Here is a 20175-nt window from a genome sequence, read left to right on the forward strand (position 1 = left end):
AGGTAGGATTACAGTAGAGCTGGGTTCAAATACTATTTCATTCATACAGGTAGGATTACAGTAGAGCTGGGTTCAAATACTATTTCATTCATACAGGTAGGATTACAGTAGAGCTGGGTTCAATACTATTTTATTCATACAGGTAGGATTACAGTAGAGCTGGATTCAAATAGTATTTCATCCATACAGGTAGGATTACAGTAGAGCTGGGTTCAAATACTATTTCATTCATACAGGTAGGATTACAGTAGAGCTGGGTTCAAATACTATTTCATTCATACAGGTAGGATTACAGTCGAGCTGGGTTCAAATACTATTTCATTCATACAGGTAGGATTACAGTAGAGCTGGGTTAAAATACTATTTCATTCATACAGGTAGGATTACAGTAGAGCTGAGGTCAAATACTATTTCATTCATACAGGTAGGATTACAGTAGAGCGGGTTCAAATAGTATTTCATTCATACAGGTAGGATTACAGTAGAGCTGGGTTCAAATAGTATTTCATTCATACAGGTAGGATTACAGTAGAGCTGGGTTCAAATACTATTTCATTCATACGGGTAGGATTACAGTAGAGTTGGGTTCAAATACTATTTCATTCATACAGGTAGAATTACAGTAGAGCTGAGTTCAACACTATGTAAAATATCGCACTTACTTCCACATACGTATGAAGTAAGTATTCATGTATCCTTCCTTTGAAAAGATTTGAGAAGACAAGTAGTTTCATATTTGAACGTCCCGAGTATGGAGGGCGTTCATGGAGCGTCTGGGGGTCTCGGTCAGCCTGACCTCCGGTTATCACCCCGAAAGTAATGGGCAGGTGGAGAGAGTAAACCAGGAGGTGGGTAGGTTTCTGCGGTCGTACTGCCAGGACCGGCCAGGGGAGTGGGCGAGATACATCCCCTGGGCTGAAATGGCCCAGAACTCACTACGCCACTCCTCTACTAATGTGTCCCCCTTTCAGTGTGTGTTAGGGTACCAGCCGGTCCTGGCACCGTGGCATCCGAGCCAGACCGAGGCTCCTGCGGTGGAGGAATGGGTGCAGCGCTCCAAAGAGACCTGGAGGGCCGTCCAGGAATCCCTTCAACAGGCTAGTGGACGGCAGAAAAGGAGTGCTGACTGCCACCGCAGTGAGGCCCCCGTGTTTGTACCAGGGGACAGGGTCTGGCTCTCGACCCGAAACCTACCCCTCCGCGTGCCCTGCCGGAAGCTTGGGCCGCAGTGTGTAGGGCCGTTCAAAGTCCTGAGGAGAATAAACGAGGTGTGTTATCGATTACAACTCCCTTCCTATTATCGTATTAACCCCTCGTTTCATGTGTCTCTCCTCAGGCCGGTGGTAGCTGGTCCCCTACAGGACGGTGAGGTACTGGAGGTCCCTCCTCCCCTCTGGACATCGAGGGGTCCCCGGCGTATACGATACGGGCCATTCTGGATTCGAGACGCCGGGTGAGGGGCCTGCAGTACCTCGTGGACTGGGAGGGGTACGGTCCGGAGGAGAGGTGCTGGGTACCCACCAGGGACATTTTGGATCCGTCAATGTTGAGGGATTTCCATCGCCTCCATCCGGATCGCCCTGCGCCTCGTCCTCCGGGTCGACCTCGAGGCCGGTGTCGGCGCGCTGCGGGAGCCACGCGTCAAGGGGGGGGTACTGTCACGACTCCGACTGAAGGACACTCCCCTTCCCGTTCGGGTGGCGCTCGGCGGTCGTCGTCGCCGGCCTACTAGCTACTACTGATTATTTCCTCCCCCTCCTTATGTGTTGATTGAGTGCACCTGTTGTGAATTAGGTAGTAGGCTTTATTAGTCAGCCGGCCCGCAGAGTTCCTTGTGCGGGATTAATTATTGTGACCATCTGTTTTAGTGTACTTGTGTGCACGTCTATGGGTTTTTGTGTTTCCCATTTTGTGGGTTTTCCCAGGACCGTTTAGTCCTCCTGTTTGTTCATTACGCCGTGTGTGTTCGTGTGGGTTGGCTTATGTTCGCCGTTTTGTCGGTGCATTAAAATGGCACTCACCTGAACTCTCTGCTTCCTGCGCTTGACTCCTCACCCACTACACTCACATCGTTACAGTATTTGTAAATACACTTGGATATTATTTGAAAATACTCAAATGCACGGACTAAAATACACTCCCATGCATTTAACCCAGGTATTTGAATAGTATTTGAAATAAGTATTTGAAAATACTCTTAAATACAATTTGGTAGACTATTTGGTTTATAAAAATAACCATTGAAATACTCAAATATTTACATTGGGTTGTGGATTTGAAAATACTCAAATTGACAGAATTTTTTTTTTAAATACCAGACACTCAAATATACATTACTAGAACCCAGATCCGCTTCACAGGTTCAATCTGTAAAATACACTGTCTGTCTGTCTGTCTGTCTGTCTGTCTGTCTGTCTGTCTGAATGTCTGAATGTCTGTCTGTCTGTCTGTCTGTCTGTCTGAATGTCTGTCTGTCTGTCTGTCTGTCCCTCTAAATGCCTGTCTGCCTGCCTGTCTGTCCCTCTAAATGTCTGTCTGCCTGTCTGAATGTCTGTCTGTCTGTCTGTCTGTCTGTCTGAATGTCTGAATGTCTGTCTGTCTGTCTGAATGTCTGTCTGAATGTCTGTCTGCCTGTCTGAATGTCTGAATGTCTGTCTGTCTGTCTGTCCCTCTAAATGCCTGTCTGCCTGCCTGTCTGTCCCTCTAAATGCCTGCCTGCCTGTCTGTCCCTCTGAATATTTGTCTGCCAGTCAGACTAAGATTCATTTGCCTTCTCTATACCCCCCCCATCTCTCCTGTAGAGTTTTTACGTGGCAACATCGTGCCAGCTCCGTCGGCTAGAGGCAGTCAGTCGTTCTCCCATCTACACCCACTTCAATGAGACGGTCCAGGGGGCCAGTGTGATCAGGGCCTTCTCAGAGCAGGAACGCTTCATCCTGCAGGCTAACGGACACATTGACCACAACCAGACAGCCTACTTCCCCCGCTTCGTAGCCACCAGGTAGGTGTTCTACATGCTTTCTACTAGTATTTTCAACTAATGTTAACATATTTAAAATTATGAAAAGTCTATGATTACATGGATAGAACATGGGGACCTTAATCTGATTAACTACAGTACTGTAATCTGGTGTGGTGTATTATCTAACTATCTTCAGTAGTCACTGTAATCTGGTGTGGTGTATTATCTAACTAACTACAGTAGTCACTGTAATCTGGTGTGGTGTATTATCTAACTAACTGCAGTACTGTAATATGGTGTGGTATGTATTATCTAACTAACTACAGTAGTCACTGTAATCTGGTGTATTATCTAACTAACTACAGTAGTCACTGTAATCTGGTGTGGTGTATTATCTAACTAACTACAGTAGTCACTGTAATCTGGTGTGGTGTATTATCTAACTAACTACAGTAGTCACTGTAATCTGGTGTATTATCTAACTAACTGCAGTAGTCACTGTAATCTGGTGTGGTGTGTATTATCTAACTAACTGCAGTACTGTAATCTGGTGTGATGTATTATCTAACTAACTACAGTACTGTAATCTGGTGTGGTGTATTATCTAACTAACTACAGTACTGTAATCTGGTGTGGTGTATTATCTAACTAACTGCAGTAGTCACTGTAATCTGGTGTGGTATGTATTATCTAACTAACTACAGTATTGTAATCTGGTGTGGTGTATTATCTAACTAACTGCAGTAGTCACTGTAATATGGTGTGGTGTATTATCTAACTAACTACAGTACTGTAATCTGTGTGCTATCTGCAGTAGTCACTGTAATATGGTGTGGTGTATTATCTAACTAACTACAGTACTGTAATCTGGTGTGGTGTATTATCTAGCTATCTGCAGTAGTCACTGTAATCTGGTGTGGTGTATTATCTAACTAACTACAGTACTGTAATCTGGTGTGGTGTATTATCTAACTATCTGCAGTAATCACTGTAATCTGGTGTGGTGTATTATCTAGCTAACTGCAGTACTGTAATCTGGTGTGGTGTATTATCTAACTAACTACAGTACTGTAATCTGGTGTGGTGTATTATCTAACTATCTGCAGTAATCACTGTAATCTGGTGTGGTGTAGTATCTAACTAACTACAGTAGTCACTGTAATCTGGTGTGGTGTATTATCTAACTAACTGCAGTAGTCACTGTAATCTGGTGTGGTGTATTATCTAACTAACTGCAGTAGTCACTGTAATCTGGTGTGGTGTATTATCTAACTAACTACAGTAGTCACTGTAATCTGGTGTGGTGTATTATCTAACTATCTGCAGTAGTCACTGTAATCTGGTGTGGTGTATTATCTAACTAACTACAGTAGTCACTGTAATCTGGTGTGGTGTATTATCTAACTAACTGCAGTAGTCACTGTAATCTGGTGTGGTGTATTATCTAACTAACTGCAGTACTGTAATCTGGTGTGATGTATTATCTAACTAACTACAGTACTGTAATCTGGTGTGGTGTATTATCTAACTAACTACAGTACTGTAATCTGGTGTGGTGTATTATCTAACTAACTGCAGTAGTCACTGTAATCTGGTGTGGTGTATTATCTAACTATCTGCAGTACTGTAATCTGGTGTGGTGTATTATCTAACTAACTACAGTAGTCACTGTAATCTGGTGTGGTGTGTTATCTAACTATCTGCAGTACTGTAATCTGGTGTGGTGTATTATCTAACTAACTGCAGTACTGTAATCTGGTGTGGTGTATTATCTAACTAACTACAGTACTGTAATCTGGTGTGGTGTATTATCTAACTAACTGCAGTAGTCACTGTAATCTGGTGTGGTGTATTATCTAACTAACTGCAGTAGTCACTGTAATCTGGTGTGGTGTATTATCTAACTAACTACAGTAGTCACTGTAATCTGGTGTGGTGTATTATCTAACTATCTGCAGTACTGTAATCTGGTGTGGTGTATTATCTAACTAACTGCAGTAGTCACTGTAATCTGGTGTGGTGTATTATCTAACTAACTGCAGTAGTCACTGTAATCTGGTGTGGTGTATTATCTAACTAACTGCAGTACTGTAATCTGGTGTGGTGTATTATCTAACTAACTACAGTACTGTAATCTGGTGTGGTATGTTATCTAACTATCTTCAGTAGTCACTGTAATCTGGTGTGGTGTATTATCTAACTAACTACAGTAGTCACTGTAATCTGGTGTGGTGTATTATCTAACTAACTGCAGTACTGTAATCTGGTGTGGTGTATTATCTAACTAACTGCAGTACTGTAATCTGGTGTGGTATGTATTATCTAACTAACTGCAGTAGTCACTGTAATCTGGTGTGGTGTATTATCTAACTAACTACAGTACTGTAATCTGGTGTGGTGTATTATCTAACTAACTGCAGTAGTCACTGTAATCTGGTGTGGTGTGTATTATCTAACTAACTGCAGTACTGTAATCTGGTGTGGTGTGTATTATCTAACTAACTGCAGTACTGTAATCTGGTGTGATGTATTATCTAACTAACTACAGTACTGTAATCTGGTGTGGTGTATTATCTAACTAACTACAGTAGTCACTGTAATCTGGTGTGGTGTATTATCTAACTAACTGCAGTAGTCACTGTAATCTGGTGTGGTGTATTATCTAACTAACTGCAGTACTGTAATCTGGTGTGGTGTATTATCTAACTAACTACAGTACTGTAATCTGGTGTGGTGTATTATCTAACTAACTGCAGTAGTCACTGTAATCTGGTGTGGTGTATTATCTAACTAACTACAGTCACTGTAATCTGGTGTGGTGTATTATCTAACTAACTACAGTAGTCACTGTAATCTGGTGTGGTGTATTATCTAACTAACTACAGTAGTCACTGTAATCTGGTGTGGTGTATTATCTAACTAACTGCAGTAGTCACTGTAATCTGGTGTGGTGTATTATCTAATCTGCAGTACTAACTGCAGTAGTCACTGTAATCTGGTGTGGTGTATTATCTAACTAACTGCAGTACTGTAATCTGGTGTGGTGTATTATCTAACTAACTACAGTAGTCACTGTAATCTGGTGTGGTGTATTATCTAACTAACTACATTAGTCACTGTAATCTGGTGTGGTGTGTATTATCTAACTAACTACAGTACTGTAATCTGGTGTGGTGTATTATCTAACTAACTGCAGTAGTCACTGTAATCTGGTGTGGTGTATATTATCTAACTAACTACAGTAGTCACTGTAATCTGGTGTGGTGTATTATCTAACTAACTACAGTAGTCACTGTAATCTGGTGTGGTGTGTATTATCTAACTAACTACAGTACTGTAATCTGGTGTGGTGTATTATCTAACTAACTGCAGTAGTCACTGTAATCTGGTGTGGTGTATATTATCTAACTAACTACAGTAGTCACTGTAATCTGGTGTGGTGTGTATTATCTAACTATCTGCAGTACTGTAATCTGGTGTGGTGTATATTATCTAACTAACTGCAATACTCACTGTAATCTGGTGTGGTGTATTATCTAACTATCTGCAGTACTGTAATCTGGTGTGGTGTATTATCTAACTAACTGCAGTACTGTAATCTGGTGTGATGTATTATCTAACTAACTACAGTACTGTAATCTGGTGTGGTGTATTATCTAACTAACTGCAGTAGTCACTGTAATCTGGTGTGGTATGTATTATCTAACTAACTGCAGTACTGTAATCTGGTGTGGTGTATTATCTAACTAACTACAGTAGTCACTGTAATCTGGTGTGGTGTATTATCTAACTAACTGCAGTACTGTAATCTGGTGTGGTGTATTATCTAACTAACTGCAGTACTGTAATCTGGTGTGGTGTGTATTATCTAACTAACTGCAGTACTGTAATCTGGTGTGGTGTATTATCTAACTAACTACAGTAGTCACTGTAATCTGGTGTGGTGTATTATCTAACTAACTGCAGTAATCACTGTAATCTGGTGTGGTATGTACCAAGCATCTCAGAGTAGTTAGGCTAATCTAGAACCGTCAAGGGTTCTCCGGCTGTTCCCATAGGAGAACCCCTGAAGAACCCTTAAAGGTTGCAGGTATAACCCTTTTGGGTTCCATGTCGAACCGTTTTTACAGATGGTTCTACCTGGAACCCAAAGGAGTTCTACCTGGAACCCAAAAGAGTTCTACCTGGAACCCAAAAGGGTTCTACCTGGAACCCAAAAGAGTTCTACCTGGAACCCAAAAGGCGTTCCTCTATGGGGACAGACGAATAACCCTTTTGGAATCCTGTTTTCTATGAGAGTAGGGATCAGTTCCCTTCCTGTCCATGGAATCCTGTTTTCTATGAGAGTAGGGATCAGTTCCCTTCCTGTCCATGGAATCCTGTTTTCTATGAGAGTAGGGATCAGTTCCCTTCCTGTCCATGGAATCTTGTTTTCTATGAGAGTAGGGATCAGTTCCCTTCCTGTCCATGGAATCCTGTTTTCTATGAGAGTAGGGATCAGTTCCCTTCCTGTCCATGGAATCCTGTTTTCTATGAGAGTAGGGATCAGTTCCCTTCCTGTCCATGGAATCCTGTTTTCTATGAGAGTAGGGATCAGTTCCCATCCTGTCCACGGAATCTTGTTCATTGTGATCCAAATGGAAAAAACTGATCCGAGATACTACTCCGACATGTTTGATACATAAGGCACCTGAGCTATGAACCCTGTGTCATCTTAACCCCTGTCCTCAGACCTGCGCTGTCTGCAGGGGGCTGGCGGTGAACCTAGAGTTCCTGGAACATGTTCCTATCTGATCGCTCTGTCTTCTATTGCGTGTGTGTGTGTGTGTGTGTGTGTGTCCAGGTGGCTGGCTGTGAACCTAGAGTTCCTGGGGAATCTGTTGGTGCTGGCAGCAGCCGCCTTGGCTGTGATGGGCAGAGACACACTGAGCCCTGGTATAGTAGGACTGGCTGTGTCACACTCACTACAGGTACACACACTCACTACAGGTACACACACTCACTACAGGTACACACACTCACTACAGGTACACACACACACACACACACACACACACACACACACACACACACACACACACACACACACACACACACACACACACACACACACACACACACACACACACACACACACACACACACACACACACACACACACACACACACACACACACACACACACGCACACAGCAGTAACCTGTGGCAACCTGTGATGTGATGTGTAGGTGACAGGTATTCTGAGCTGGATCGTGAGGTCCTGGACTGATGTAGAGAACAACATTGTGTCCGTGGAGAGAGTTAAGGAGTACGCTGACACACCAAAGGAGGTGAGTGGCTGTAAAACTATACTATCCTACCCTCACAGAGAGGATCTAGTTCACTGGTCAGGTGTAAACTATACTATCCTACCCTCACAGAGAGGATCTAGTTCACTGGTCAGGTATAAACTATACTATCCTACCCTCACAGAGAGGATCTAGTTCACTGGTCAGGTGTAAACTATACTATCCTACCCTCATAGAGAGGATCTAGTTCACTGGTCAGGTATAAACTATACTATCCTACCCCTCATAGAGAGGATCTAGTTTACTGGTCAGGTGTAAACTATACTATCCTACCCTCATAGAGAGGATCTAGTTCACTGGTCAGGTGTAAACTATACTATCCTACCCTCACAGAGAGGATCTAGTTCACTGGTCAGGTATAAACTATACTATCCTACCCTCACAGAGAGGATCTAGTTCACCGGTCAGGTGTAAACTATACTATCCTACCCTCACAGAGAGGATCTAGTTCACTGGTCAGGTATAAACTATACGATCCTACCCTCACAGAGAGGATCTAGTTCACTGGTCAGGTGTAAACTATACTATCCTACCCTCACAGAGAGGATCTAGTTCACTGGTCAGGTGTAAACTATACTATCCTACCCTCAAAGAGAGGATCTAGTTTACTGGTCAGGAATAAACTATACTATCCTACGCTCATAGAGAGGATCTAGTTTACTGGTCAGGTGTAAACTATACTATCCTACCCCTCAAATAGAGGATCTAGTTTACTGGTCAGGTGTAAACTATACTATCCTACCCCTCAAAGAGAGGATCTAGTTTACTGGTCAGGTGTAAACTATACTATCCTACCCCTCAAAGAGAGGATCTAGTTCACTGGTCAGGTGTAAACTATACTATCCTACCCTCATAGAGAGGATCTAGTTCACTGGTCAGGTATAAACTATACTATCCTACCCCTCATAGAGAGGATCTAGTTCACTGGTCAGGTATAAACTATACTATCCTACCCCTCATAGAGAGGATCTAGTTCACTGGTCAGGTGTAAACTATACTATCCTACCCTCACAGAGAGGATCTAGTTTACTCGTCAGCTGCCACTTGAAAATGTGATCTTCTAAAGAATGAAAAATTATTTATCTCAATGGGACAGTCGTAGTTTAAAAAGAGTTTTAATGAATGAAAATGTGTGTTTATTTCTAGCCATAATCTCACTGTTCTGTGCTCTCATTAACTCTCTGTGTTTCTGATGTAGTTAATGTCTTTAAATTAATAACAGCACCTTCTGTTGCCTTGTTGCTGAGGTCTTGATGGGAGATGAGATCACAGAGATGCCATTAAATGAATGTGTTCTAATATGTAATTCTATGGATACCATCACAGAGATCCAGTGTTCTAATATGTAATTCTATGGATGCCATCACAGAGATCCAGTGTTCTAATATGTAATTCTATGGATGCCATCACAGAGATCCAGTGTTCTAATATGTAATTCTATGGATGCCATCACAGAGATCCAGTGTTCTAATATGTAATTCTATGGATGCCATCACAGAGATCCAGTGTTCTAATATGTAATTATATGGATGCCATCACAGAGATCCAGTGTTCTAATATGTAATTCTATGGATACCATCACAGAGATCCAGTGTTCTAATATGTAATTCTATGGATACCATCACAGAGATCCAGTGTTCTAATATGTAATTCTATGGATACCATCACAGAGATCCAGTGTTCTAATATGTAATTCTATGGATGCCATCACAGAGATGCCATTAAATGAATGTGTTCTAATATCTATGGATGCCATCACCTGTCCCCCTCCTCTCCCTCCTCCCCTGCCCAGGCTCCATGGACCATAGAAGGCAGCATGCTCCCGCTGGCCTGGCCCACCCACGGTACCATAGAACTGGAGGAATACGGACTGCAGTACCGTAAAGGACTGAACTGGGCCATGAAAGGAATTTCCCTCAGCATTCAGGAGAAAGAGAAGGTCGGGGGTAGACATACTGTGTTATAGGGAGATAATGGAGGATATAGGACTGGACAGGAGAGAGATAAGGTAGGAGATAGAGATACTGTGTTATAGGGAGATAATGGAGTATTGAGGTTGTTAGGAGGATATGGGTATAGGACTGGACATGAGAGAGATAAGGTAAGGGTTAGAGATACTGCGTTATGGGGAGATAATGGAGGATATAGGACTGGACAGGAGAAAGAGAAGGTCGGGGGTAGACATTTACATTTACATTTAAGTCATTTAGCAGACGCTCTTATCCAGAGCGACTTACAAATTGGTGCATTCACCTTATGACATCCAGTGGAACAGCCACTTTACAATAGTGCATCTAAATCTTTTAAGGGGGGTGAGAAGGATTACTTTATCCTATCCTAGGTATTCCTTAAAGAGGTGGGGTTTCAGGTGTCTCCGGAAGGTGGTGATTGACTCCGCTGTCCTGGCATCGTGAGGGAGTTTGTTCCACCATTGGGGGGCCAGAGCAGCGAACAGTTTTGACTGGGCTGAGCGGGAACTGTACTTCCTCAGTGGTAGGGAGGCGAGCAGGCCAGAGGTGGATGAACGCAGTGCCCTTGTTTGGGTGTAGGGCCTGATCAGAGCCTGGAGGTACTGAGGTGCCGTTCCCCTCACAGCTCCGTAGGCAAGCACCATGGTCTTGTAGCGGATGCGAGCTTCAACTGGAAGCCAGTGGAGAGAGCGGAGGAGCGGGGTGACGTGAGAGAACTTGGGAAGGTTGAACACCAGACGGGCTGCGGCGTTCTGGATGAGTTGTAGGGGTTTAATGGCACAGGCAGGGAGCCCAGCCAACAGCGAGTTGCAGTAATCCAGACGGGAGATGACAAGTGCCTGGATTAGGACCTGCGCCGCTTCCTGTGTGAGGCAGGGTCGTACTCTGCGGATGTTGTAGAGCATGAACCTACAGGAACGGGCCACCGCCTTGATGTTATTTGAGAACGACAGGGTGTTGTCCAGGATCACGCCAAGGTTCTTAGCGCTCTGGGAGGAGGACACAATGGAGTTGTCAACCGTGATGGCGAGATCATGGAACGGGCAGTCCTTCCCCGGGAGGAAGAGCAGCTCCGTCTTGCCGAGGTTCAGCTTGAGGTGGTGATCCGTCATCCACACTGATATGTCTGCCAGACATGCAGAGATGCGATTCGCCACCTGGTCATCAGAAGGGGGAAAGGAGAAGATTAATTGTGTGTCGTCTGCATAGCAATGATAGGAGAGACCATGTGAGGTTATGACAGAGCCAAGTGACTTGGTGTATAGCGAGAATAGGAGAGGGCCTAGAACAGAGCCCTGGGGACACCAGTGGTGAGAGCACGTGGTGAGGAGACAGATTCTCGCCACGCCACCTGGTAGGAGCGACCTGTCAGGTAGGACGCAATCCAGCGTGGGCCGCGCCGGAGATGCCCAACTCGGAGAGGGTGGAGAGGAGGATCTGATGGTTCACAGTATCGAAGGCAGCCGATAGGTCTAGAAGGATGAGAGCAGAGGAGAGAGAGTTAGCTTTAGCAGTGCGGAGCGCCTCCGTGATACAGAGAAGAGCAGTCTCAGTTGAATGACTAGTCTTGAAACCTGACTGATTTGGATCAAGAAGGTCATTCTGAGAGAGATAGCGGGAGAGCTGGCCAAGGACGGCACGTTCAAGAGTTTTGGAGAGAAAAGAAAGAAGTGATACGGGTCTGTAGTTGTTGACATCGGAGGGATCGAGTGTAGGTTTTTTCAGAAGGGGTGCAACTCTCGCTCTCTTGAAGACGGAAGGGACGTAGCCAGCGGTCAGGGATGAGTTGATGAGCGAGGTGAGGTAAGGGAGAAGGTCTCCGGAAATGGTCTGGAGAAGAGAGGAGGGGATAGGGTCAAGCGGGCAGGTTGTTGGGCGGCCGGCCGTCACAAGACGCGAGATTTCATCTGGAGAGAGAGGAGAGAAAGAGGTCAGAGCACAGAGTAGGGCAGTGTGAGCAGAACCAGCGGTGTCATTTGACTTAGCAAACGAGGATCGGACCTTCTTTTCAAAATGGTTGACGAAGTCATCTGCAGAGAGGGAGGAGGGGGGGAGGGGGAGGAGGATTCAGGAGGGAGGAGAAGGTGGCAAAGAGCTTCCTAGGGTTAGAGGCAGATGCTTGGAATTTAGAGTGGTAGAAAGTGGCTTTAGCAGCAGAGACAGAAGAGGAAAATGTAGAGAGGAGGGAGTGGAAGGATGCCAGGTCCGCAGGGAGGCGAGTTTTCCTCCATTTCCGCTCGGCTGCCCGGAGCCCTGTTCTGTGAGCTCGCAATGAGTCGTCGAGCCACGGAGCGGGAGGGGAGGACCGAGCCGGCCTGGAGGATAGGGGACATAGAGAGTCAAACGATGCAGAAAGGGAGGAGAGGAGGGTTGAGGAGGCAGAATCAGGAGATAGGTTGGAGAAGGTTTGAGCAGAGGGAAGAGATGATAGGATGGAAGAGGAGAGAGTAGCGGGGGAGAGAGAGCGAAGGTTGGGACGGCGCGATACCATCCGAGTAGGGGCAGTGTGGGAAGTGTTGGATGAGGTAGGAGATAGAGATACTGTGTTATAGGGAGATAATGGAGTAATGAGGTCGTTAGGATGATATGGGTATAGGACTGGACAGGAGAGAGATAAGGTAGGAGATAGAGATACTGTGTTATAGGGAGATAATGGAGTAATGAGGTCGTTATGACGACATGGGTATAGGACTGGACAGGAGAGAGATAAGGTAGGAGATAGAGATACTGGTTTACCAGAGCACCCTATTCCCTACATAGTGCCATACTACAGGTCCTTGGCACTCTATTCCCTAAATAGTGCACTACTTTAGACCAGGTCCTTGGCACCCTATTCCCTACATAGTTCACTACTTTAGACCAGGACCTGGCACTCTATTCCTTACATAGTGCACTACTTTAGACCCTATTCCCTACATAGTGCACTACTTTAGACCAGGTCCTTTGGGAAGCATCCTCTGTTTTATGGTGTTATAGTGAGATATGTTAGGTTTCATTCTTTCTAAACTCTATCTCCTCCCCTCCCTCCCACTCTCTCCTCCTCTCCCACTCTCTCCTCCCCTCTCTCCTCCTCTATCCTCCTCTATCCTCCTCTCCCACTCTCTCCTCCTCTATCCTCCTCTATCCTCCTCTCCCACTCTCTCCTCCTCTATCCTCCTCTATCCTCCTCTCCCACTCTCTCCTCCCCTCTCTCCTCCTCCTACTCTCTCCTCCCCTCTCTCCTCCTCTCCCACTCTCTCCTCCCCTCTCTCCCCTCTCTCCTCCTCTATCCTCCTCTCCCACTCTCTCTCCTCCCCTCCCTCCCACTCTCTCCTCCCCTCCCTCCCACTCTCTCCTCCTCTCCCTCCCACTCTCTCCTCCTCTCTCCTTCTCTCCCTTCCTCTCGCTCTCCCTCCTCTCTCTGCCTCTCCCTCCCCCTCTCCCTCCTCCCTCCTCTCTCCAGGTTGGGATAGTGGGCAGGACTGGAGCAGGGAAGTCGTCCCTGGCATTGGGAATATTCCGGATTCTGGAAGCAGCGAAGGGAGATATCTATATAGACGGGATAAACATCGCTCAGATCGGACTGCACGAGCTACGCTCCAGAATCACCATCATACCACAGGTAACACACACATATAATAAACACACACACACACACCACAGGTAAAAAACACTTTCTGCAAGCCTCTGAGATATCCTCTAACATGGAGGTAATTATGGTATGCATGGCAACGTTCTCTCTCTCCCCCCTCCCCCTCTCTCGCTTCCTCTCCCTCCCTCCCCCTCCTCCCTCCAGGACCCAGTGTTGTTCTCTGGGTCTCTGAGGATGAATCTGGACCCCTTCGATGGCTACTCTGATGAGGAGGTGTGGAGAGCCCTGGAGCTCTCCCATCTCAAGAGCTTTGTGTCTTGCCTGCCGGACAAACTCAACCACGAGTGTTCAGAGGGAGGAGAGAACCTCAGGTACACAAGGCTCTGTATCCCTCTATGTAGCTTTCCTATGTCTGTTACTCCCCCTGATTCCTCCTTGTGATGTCATCTGGTCCTCTCTATCTTCCCTGGCTTCTTCCCTCCTTCTTTCTCTTCCCTCTCTCCTCTCTTTGTAACTCCTTCCATCTCTCACTCTCTCTCATTAACATTATCTCTCTCTCTCCTCTCTCCCCTCTCTCCCCTCTCTCTCCTCTCTCTCCTCTCTCCCCTCTCTCCCCTCTCTCTCTCTCTCTCTCTCTCACTCTCTCACTCTCTCACTCTCTCTCACTCTCTCTCCAGTCTGGGTCAGCGCCAGCTGGTGTGTCTGGCCCGAGCCCTCCTGAGGAAGACGAAGATCCTAGTTATGGATGAGGCCACAGCTGCTGTGGACCTGGAGACAGACAACCTGATCCAGTCCACCATCAGAACCCAGTTTGATGACTGCACTGTCCTGACCATTGCACACAGACTCAATACTATCATGGACTACACCAGGTAATATATAGACTGACTCAATACTATCATGGACTACACCAGGTAATATACTGTATAGACTGACTCAATACTATCATGGACTACACCAGGTAATATATAGACTGACTCAATACTATCATGGACTACACCAGGTAATATATAGACTGACTTAGTACTATCACAGACTACACCAGGTAATATATAGACTGACTTAGTACTATCACAGACTACACCAGGTAATATATAGACTGACTTAGTACTATCACAGACTACACCAGGTAATATATAGACTGACTTAGTACTATCACAGACTACACCAGGTAATATATAGACTGACTTAGTACTATCACAGACTACACCAGGTAATATATAGACTGACTTAGTACTATCACAGACTACACCAGGTAATATATAGACTGACTTAGTACTATCACAGACTACACCAGGTAATATATAGACTGACTCAATACTATCACGGACTACACCAGGTTATATACACTTCTATACACTGTACAAAACATTAGGAACAACTTCCTAATTTTGAGTTGCACCCCCGTTTGCCATTAGAACAGCCTCAATTCGTCAGAGCGTGGACTCTATAAGGTGTTGAAAGCGTTCCACAGTGATGCTGGCCATATTGGCCCAATACTTCCCACAGTTGGGTCAAATTGGCTGGATCCAGGTTATATACACTTCTATACACTGTACAAAACATTAGGAACAACTTCCTAATTTTGAGTTGCACCCCCGTTTGCCATTAGAACAGCCTCAATTCGTCAGAGCGTGGACTCTATAAGGTGTTGAAAGCGTTCCACAGTGATGCTGGCCATATTGGCCCAATACTTCCCACAGTTGGGTCAAATTGGCTGGATGTCCTTTGGGTGGTGGACCATTCTTGGTACACACGAGAAACTGTTCAGTGTGAAAAACCCAGCAACGTTGCAGTTCTTGACACAAACGGTGTGCCTGACACGTAATAACACCTACTACCCCGTTCAAAGGCACTTCAATATGTTGTCTTGCCCATTCACCCTCTGAATGGCACACATAGACAATCCATGTGTCAAGTTGTCTCAAGGCTTAAAAATCCTTCTTTAACCAGGTCTCCTCCCCTTCATCTACACTGATTGAAGTGGATTTAACAAGTGACATCAATAAGGGATCATATATTTCACCTGGATTCACCTGGTCAGTCTGTGTCATGGAAAGAGAAGGTGTTCATAATGTTTTGTACACTCAGTGTATATATATATATATATATATATATATATATATATATACACTGCTCAAAAAAATTAAGGGAACACTAAAATAACACATCCTAGATCTGAATGAATGAAATATTCTTATTAAATACTTTTTTCTTTACATAGTTGAATGTGCTGACAACAAAATCACACAAAAATTATCAATGGAAATCAAATTTATCAACCCATAAAGGTCTGGATTTGGAGTCACACTCAAAATTAAAGTGGAAAACCACACTACAGGCTGATCCAACTTTGATGTAATGTCCTTAAAACAAGTCAAAATGAGGCTCAGTAGTGTGTGTGTGGCCTCCACGTGCCTGTATGACCTCCCTACAACGCCTGGGCATGCTCCTGATGAGGTGGCGGATGGTCTCCTGAGGGATCTCCTCCCAGACCTTGACTAAAGCATCCGCCAACTCCTGGACAGTCTGTGGTGCAACGTGGCGTTGGTGGATGGAGCGAGACATGATGTCCCAGATGTGCTCAATTGGATTCAGGTCTGGGGAACGGGCGGGCCAGTCCATAGCATCAATGCCTTCCTCTTGCAGGAACTGCTGACACACTCCAGCCACATGAGGTCTAGCATTGTCTTGCATTAGGAGGAACCCAGGGCCAACCGCACCAGCATATGGTCTCACAAGGGGTCTGACGATCTCATCTCGGTACCTAATGGCAGTCAAGCTACCTCTGGCGAGCACATGGAGGGCTGTGCGGCCCCCCAAAGAAATGCCACCCCACACCATAACTGACCCTCCGCCAAACCGGTCATGCTGGAGGATGTTGCAGGCAGCAGAACGTTCTCCACGGCGTCTCCAGACTGTCACGTGTGCTCAGTGTGAACCTGCTTTCATCTGTAAGAGCACAGGGCGCCAGTGGCGAATTTGCCAATCTTGGTGTTGAAAAACGTCCTGCACGGTGTTGGACTGTAAGCACAACCCCCACCTATGGACGTTGGACCCTCATACCCCCTCATGGAGTCTGTTTCTGACCGTTTGAGCAGACACATGCACATTTGTGGCCTGCTGGAGGTCATTTTGCAGTGCTCTGGCAGTGCTCCTCCTGCTCCTCCTTGCACAAAGGCGGTGGTAGCGGTCCTGCTGCTGGATTGTTGCTCTCCTACGGCCTCCTCCACGTCTCCTGATGTACTGGCCTGTCTCCTGGTAGAGCCTCCATGCTCTGGACACTACGCTGACAGACACAGCAAACCTTCTTGCCACAGCTCGCATTGATGTGCCATCCTGGATGAGCTGCACTACCTGAGCCACTTGTATGGGTTGTAGACTCCGTCTCATGCTACCACTAGAGTGAAAGCACCGCCAGCATTCAAAAGTGACCAAAACATCAGCCAGGAAGCATAGGAACTGAGAAGTGGTCTGTGGTCCCCACCTGCAGAACCACTCCTTTATTGGGGGTGTCTTGCTAATTGCCTATAATTTCCACCTGTTGTCTATTCCATTTGCACAACAGCATGTGAAATGTATTGTCAATCAGTGTTGCTTCCTAAGTGGACAGTTTGATTTCACAGAAGTGTGATTGACTTGGAGTTACATTGTGTTGTTTAAGTGTTCCCTTTATTTTTTTGAGCAGTATATACATACAGTATATACACACACACATACACACATCAGAGTGAATGGTCTTCTCTCTCTCTACTTCTCTCTCCCTCTCCCTCTCTCTTCTTCCCTCTCCCTCCCTCGCTCCCCTCTCTTTCTCTCTCTCCCTCTCTCCCTTCCTCCCTCTCTTTCCCTCTACTTCTCTCTATACCTCAACCTCTCTCTCTCTCTCCCCCCCTCTCCCTCTCTGCAGGGTGATAGTGATGGACCGAGGTCTGATCACAGAGATGGACTCTCCCTCCAACCTCATCTCAGAGAGGGGTCAGTTCTACCTGATGTGTAGGGAGGCTGGCCTGGTCTGAGCCCTCCCCATCCAGGAGGCTCCTGAATCGGGTAAACCCAGCCACATCACCCCCTCCCCACCCCCAGGGCTGGAGGGGCCAGATCAAACGGCCAGGGGCACCAAGGCAGTTAATACTCTACTAAAGACAAAGAGCTACAGAAATAAAAACCCTTTTCAACTCCTTTCATTTTCAAAACAAATGTTGTGAAAGGATATGAGGAAAGGATATGAGGAAAGGATATGAGGAGCGAAGCTTGAAGACAGAAGAGGGATGAGAATGACGTAGGGCTGATGTGGGGATCGGATGATGTTTGAGGCTGTCTGTTTGCATCCCAAAAGGCAGCCGAATTATGGGCCCTGGTCAAAAGTAGTGCGCTGTGTAGGGAATAGGGTGCCATAGGCCCTGGTCAAAAGTAGTGCACTATGTAGGGAATAGGGTGCCAAGGCCCTGGTCAAAAGTAGTGCACTACGTAGGGAATAGGGTGCCATGGCTCTGGTTAAAAGTAGTGCACTAAATAAGGAACAGGGTGCCAAGGCCCTGGTTAAAAGTAGTGCACTAAATAGGGAATAGGGTGCCATTTTGGACACTTCCTTTGTGTAACCCTTCGTTGGACATTAAGCTTGTTAACTTTGAATTACTGGGACAGGATATGACTTCATAGGAAGCTGATGACTTCTCATGGCCTTGTGATGAGGCAGTATCATGTGACGGATGCACGAGGAGAAGAGGAGGAGAGGATGGAGGGATGAATGAATACACATATACAACATGCAACACACACAAAACGCAACACACACACACAAAATGCAACACACACACACAAAAAGCAAAACGCAACACACACACAAAACAACATGCAACTGTCATGACGTTGGCCTGGGGGTAGGTTTATGACAGTCATAAATACCTCTTCCCCCCTTTTTCCTCTCTCTACCCTACTGATGTTACATTTGCAAAACCCCTTGGTTAACATAGAGATTCTGGGAACATCAGAAGGTGGGGGGAAATGAACTATATTCTGGTAATCCGACCAATTGAACATATGCGGTGGTATTTAATGAATATGATGTCAGTTCGGTTGTCATCTGAGACATTGTCATCAATGATAAGATGACAAACTCTACAGTGGAAAGTCTACACATCAGAGTTATCGGATTCACATGGAATTGTTGTTCAATTTAAATGTTTGAATATGAAATCTTTTGTGATGGGATGAAATATGATTTTAGCTTCTAAAATGTGAGATTTGGGTTTTCATAAGATAGGGCTCTGCTCAATCAGAGGCCCGCCCTGTGAAGGGACATGGGCTATAAAACTTTTCAAACACGCCCTCCTCTCCCTTCCTATATAAAGCCTTGACGACAATATAACCTCCTGTTCCGAGGATGTGAGGACGACGGTCCGATGTCAGAATGGTCCAGATAATAACTACAGAACGAAGCCAACATCAGCGTGAGCTTTGGTTGCGAATGGTATGAACTTTGAACTCTTATTCACTACAGAAGTGATACCTCCTAGCCGTTGAGTTACCAACAGCAGCTGCAAATGAGGGTTAGGAAGGAACAGACAGAGTATCCCGTCTATCACACAACGACGTTACTACAACGTATCCAATTGACCACCAGAGACATTCTTCAAAGGACAAAGGACTCGGTTTGGCAACATGGCCTTCCATCTACCACCAACTTACTGAAGCGCAGCTCAGAGTAAATATTTATCGCATTTTCCTTTTCCAAATGGGTGGTAATTTAGAATGCATAAGATACTGTATTTACGATAGCACAGCTTCGCCTTTGTTCCTCAGTCTTCCAGCTTTTTCACTCAACCCAGCCTCTTTTCTTTTGTGTAGCAAGCTGTCATATCTGTTCCGCCCGCTAGGGACGTTTTACTTTATGACGTCATTTGTAACCAAGTTATGATTAATTATGTGTATGTGTAATTCTGTGTGATTAGTTAGGTATTTAGTAAATAAATAATTAAACCCCATTTTGTATTGCTGATTCATCTTGTTAGCCAGGGTTCGTGAAGATAACCAAGAATTTACAACTTTCAGATGAGACTGAATTAAGGTGACGATTAATATTGATTGCTATTGATGTAAAATATTACTAGGTCTTTAAGAGTTTATTCGGAAGATAACAGCTCTATAAATATTATTTTGTGGTGCCCGACTCTCTAGTTAATTACATTTACATGATTAGCTCAATCAGGTAATATTAATTACGGAGAACTTAGCATGTCATATCACTTACTCCGGAATAGCCAAAGACATGACACAACACACAAAACGCAACACATATAATACTGCCTGGATCACACCACATAA

At 45.2% G+C, this 20175-nt stretch overlaps 1 protein-coding gene across 1 annotated transcript; it reads left to right on the forward strand.

Moving 5' to 3' along the window:
* Window positions 1-751: 751 nt before the first annotated feature.
* On the forward strand, window positions 752-19835 carry LOC135568911 (multidrug resistance-associated protein 1-like). Its single transcript, XM_065015698.1, has 10 exons — window positions 752-816; window positions 1337-1370; window positions 2802-3001; window positions 7806-7932; window positions 8191-8292; window positions 10103-10249; window positions 13723-13881; window positions 14056-14222; window positions 14529-14723; window positions 17759-19835. The coding sequence occupies exons 1-10, from the start codon at window positions 752-754 to the stop codon at window positions 17865-17867; spliced, it is 1305 nt and encodes a 434-aa protein (XP_064871770.1). The 3' UTR covers window positions 17868-19835.
* The last annotated feature ends 340 nt before the right edge of the window (window positions 19836-20175 follow it).

Source organism: Oncorhynchus nerka, unplaced genomic scaffold (genome assembly GCF_034236695.1).
Source record: "Oncorhynchus nerka isolate Pitt River unplaced genomic scaffold, Oner_Uvic_2.0 unplaced_scaffold_1339, whole genome shotgun sequence".
NCBI classification, from domain to species: domain Eukaryota; kingdom Metazoa; phylum Chordata; class Actinopteri; order Salmoniformes; family Salmonidae; genus Oncorhynchus; species Oncorhynchus nerka.

Bases quoted from the DNA above. Each gene is read 5' to 3' on its own strand.
- LOC135568911 (XM_065015698.1), top strand. From the start codon at position 752: ATGGAGGGCGTTCATGGAGCGTCTGGGGGTCTCGGTCAGCCTGACCTC. The intron at 7,933-8,190 runs GTACACACACTC...TGTGATGTGTAG, and splicing joins CTGTGTCACACTCACTACAG to GTGACAGGTATTCTGAGCTG. The intron at 14,223-14,528 runs GTACACAAGGCT...CTCTCTCTCCAG, and splicing joins GAGGGAGGAGAGAACCTCAG to TCTGGGTCAGCGCCAGCTGG.